Genomic DNA, 2,662 nt, shown 5'->3' with positions numbered 1-2,662 from the left:
GCGTGCCCGTGGAGCCCGCTCGACTTTTTCACAACGCCGCCGAGGTCGACTACATGGCCGGCATCAGCTCCATGGACGGGCACATCTTTGCGGGCGTGGACGTGCCCTCCATCAACAAGAAGGCGGCAAACACCACTGTGTGAGGATCGCACCTGAAGTCACCTCCCAACTGAACCGCATCACAGCTGATGTCAGACCAGATCTCACATCCGAAGTCACATGTGATGTCACATCCTAAATGACACCAAATGTCACACCCGATGCCACATGTGACCCCTGAAATCACATTCAAAGTTAGATTCTGTCGCAAATAAGGTCACATCCGATGACACACCCAATGTCCTGCCAGAGGTCACATCTGAGGTCAGACCTGATGACACACCAGATGTCGCGCCATTCGACACCAACTGTCGCACTGACGTCAGTCAAGACGTCACACTGGTGTGAGTCCGGCCATCAGAGCTTTAAGCAAAACTTCCGCCGTTCCCGTCAGGGAGGACGTGAGGGACCTCCTGATGGGCCTGACCAAAGAAAAAGGCGCGGCAGCCGTGGGCTCCGCGTTCAGCGTCTACTCCGCCCACTGGGGCTCCAACCCGGATCCGGCGGTGGTGAAGAAGACCGTGGCCGACATCGAGACCGACTTCCTGTTCCTGGTGCCGACCCAGATTGCGCTCCAGCTCCACGCCAACCACAGCAGGTCGAGATCCAAAGCGGCGGTGACTTTGTCTTGACTTTCGCCAGAGCGCAGGCCAGTTCGCTCAGTTTAGCCTCGCGCCCGTTTTGTCCCTCAGCGGAGGCCGTACCTTCTCCTACTTGTTCAACATGAAGACCCGCATCCCAGGCTTCCCCAGCTGGGTGGAGGCGGAGCATAGTGAGGACCTGCAGTACGTCTTTGGCAAGCCTTTCGCGACGCCGCTCGTCTACTTCCCGCGACACCGCGACCTCTCCCGAAACATGATCGCATACTGGACCAACTTCGCCAAGACCGGGTACGGTATGAGCAGTCCCCAGAAATGTTGACAGAATGTAAAAAAATTATCCGTGACTCCGGCCTGATGTTTTCCCACGCGGGTGTCTTCATGTCCCAATGTCTTCATACCCGCACGTCTTTGTGTCTCCCCGGTGTCTAGCGATCCCGGTTACGGAGACAGTAAGGTTCCGGTCCCGTGGCCCGCCTTCGGCAAAATCCATCGTCCCTTCCTGACCATCAACCACAAGATGACCAAGTCGTCCGTTGGGTCTCTGTTCACTCTCCGTTGACTCGCTCGTGGACTTCCCGTCAGAGGTTGCTAACATGTTACCTGTGTCTTCTCCAGCTACGACCTGAGGCAGAATTACGTCGCCTACTGGACGGAGATGTACAACACCCTGCCGTCGGCGCGGCGACCTCAACACGAGTGACGCAAACGCAGCCGAGGAGACGACGACTCGCCCGTAATCAGGCGTTACCGAGCATTTGTGCAGTTAACGGCTAACGAGATGACAGGATAGCCCTCTGCGTTACCCAGTCAAACTTTGATTCGGTGAAGAAATTCAATAAACCGCCTTGAATGTGTCACTGCTCTTCTGAACAGGAAAAGAAGCTCCAACGCTTTTCATGGAGATCCACCACACGCCAACTTCAATCATACTCGGATACTATGTTAACGATACTCTGCTACAATGCAGTCTGGTTTTGCTTTGTGGATGAATGGCGCTTTCCAAAGAGCTTCTGAACTATTAAGACACCCCCCCCCAAAAAAAAAAAATCAGAGAGAAAATAATCCCCCCCAAAGGTTTGTCCAAACCAATGATTTGGAACATTGTTGAATACAAGGAACCCTACCGGTGGAGCTCGCTTGGCAACACCAAAAGGCAGAACCAATCCAGAATTCATTCACTACCCTTGACAACCGCGCGGCAGAAAAAGATCGATCGAGCTACTTTGGTGTACATTTGTCCTGGACGACAATCAAGAAAAGTCTTCACCCGTCGAGCGACTACAGAAAAGTTCAGCACAAGCCTCCAAAACAGGAAGGCCAGATTAGAATGTTCCGCAATGGCCCGAAGTCAATCACGTGATTGAAAATCACCACTTGCTGAGCTGACAAAACGGAAAGACATCCACTCCGAGCAACAAGGTGTCGTGTGTATGGGAGAAAAAAAAAAAAAAAAAAGACATAAGAGTTAATATCGACTGATAAAATTGGTCAATTAAATAATCAGTCGGACAACAAATTAGCACCAGACCCGACTGCTCTGTTACTGACTGGCCACTGTCGCTTGTGTTTCGGATTTGTTTTGCATGGTTGCGCCTGCAACAGACGAAACTCGAGTCAATCTTGCTTCCACATCTTTTATTGGAATTGATTATTTCCATCTGTAAATTATACAACTTGACTCCTCCTCCCCCCAAAAAAAAAAAACAAAAATAAAAATCACGGTGAAGCCACAAAAAAATGATTTTCGAAAAAGTATCAAATCAGAAAAGTGGCGCGGCGTCCAGAGCTGCCACGCGGGCTGCGAACAGTGCCACGCTTTTCTCCACGTGAGCGTTGACCGTCGCTGGAGTCGCACGTGGATTCTCACGCACGAACTGAGCCACGCTCAGGATGCACTCCTTCTGAGCTCACGCACGCACACACACACACACACACACACACACACACACACACACACACAC

General features: G+C 51.8%; 1 protein-coding gene across 1 annotated transcript in view; it reads left to right on the top strand.

The window, feature by feature from the left end:
• The window catches only part of LOC109525147 (bile salt-activated lipase-like), a 5,030-nt gene extending 2,644 nt beyond the window's left edge, over positions 1-2,386 (top strand). Inside the window, exons 6-10 of the mRNA XM_019885438.1 lie at positions 15-139; positions 494-697; positions 792-989; positions 1,131-1,238; positions 1,317-2,386. Of these exons, the coding sequence (XP_019740997.1) occupies positions 15-139; positions 494-697; positions 792-989; positions 1,131-1,238; positions 1,317-1,401 (720 nt within the window). The 3' untranslated portion in view covers positions 1,402-2,386. The remainder of the gene's footprint in view (positions 1-14; positions 140-493; positions 698-791; positions 990-1,130; positions 1,239-1,316) is intronic.
• The last annotated feature ends 276 nt before the right edge of the window (positions 2,387-2,662 follow it).

This window comes from Hippocampus comes, unplaced genomic scaffold, assembly GCF_001891065.2.
Source record: "Hippocampus comes isolate QL1 unplaced genomic scaffold, H_comes_QL1_v1.1 scaffold78, whole genome shotgun sequence".
Lineage (NCBI taxonomy): Eukaryota > Metazoa > Chordata > Actinopteri > Syngnathiformes > Syngnathidae > Hippocampus > Hippocampus comes.
Note: the sequence above shows the minus strand (reverse complement) of the source record. Positions and strands in the feature narration are given on the sequence as shown.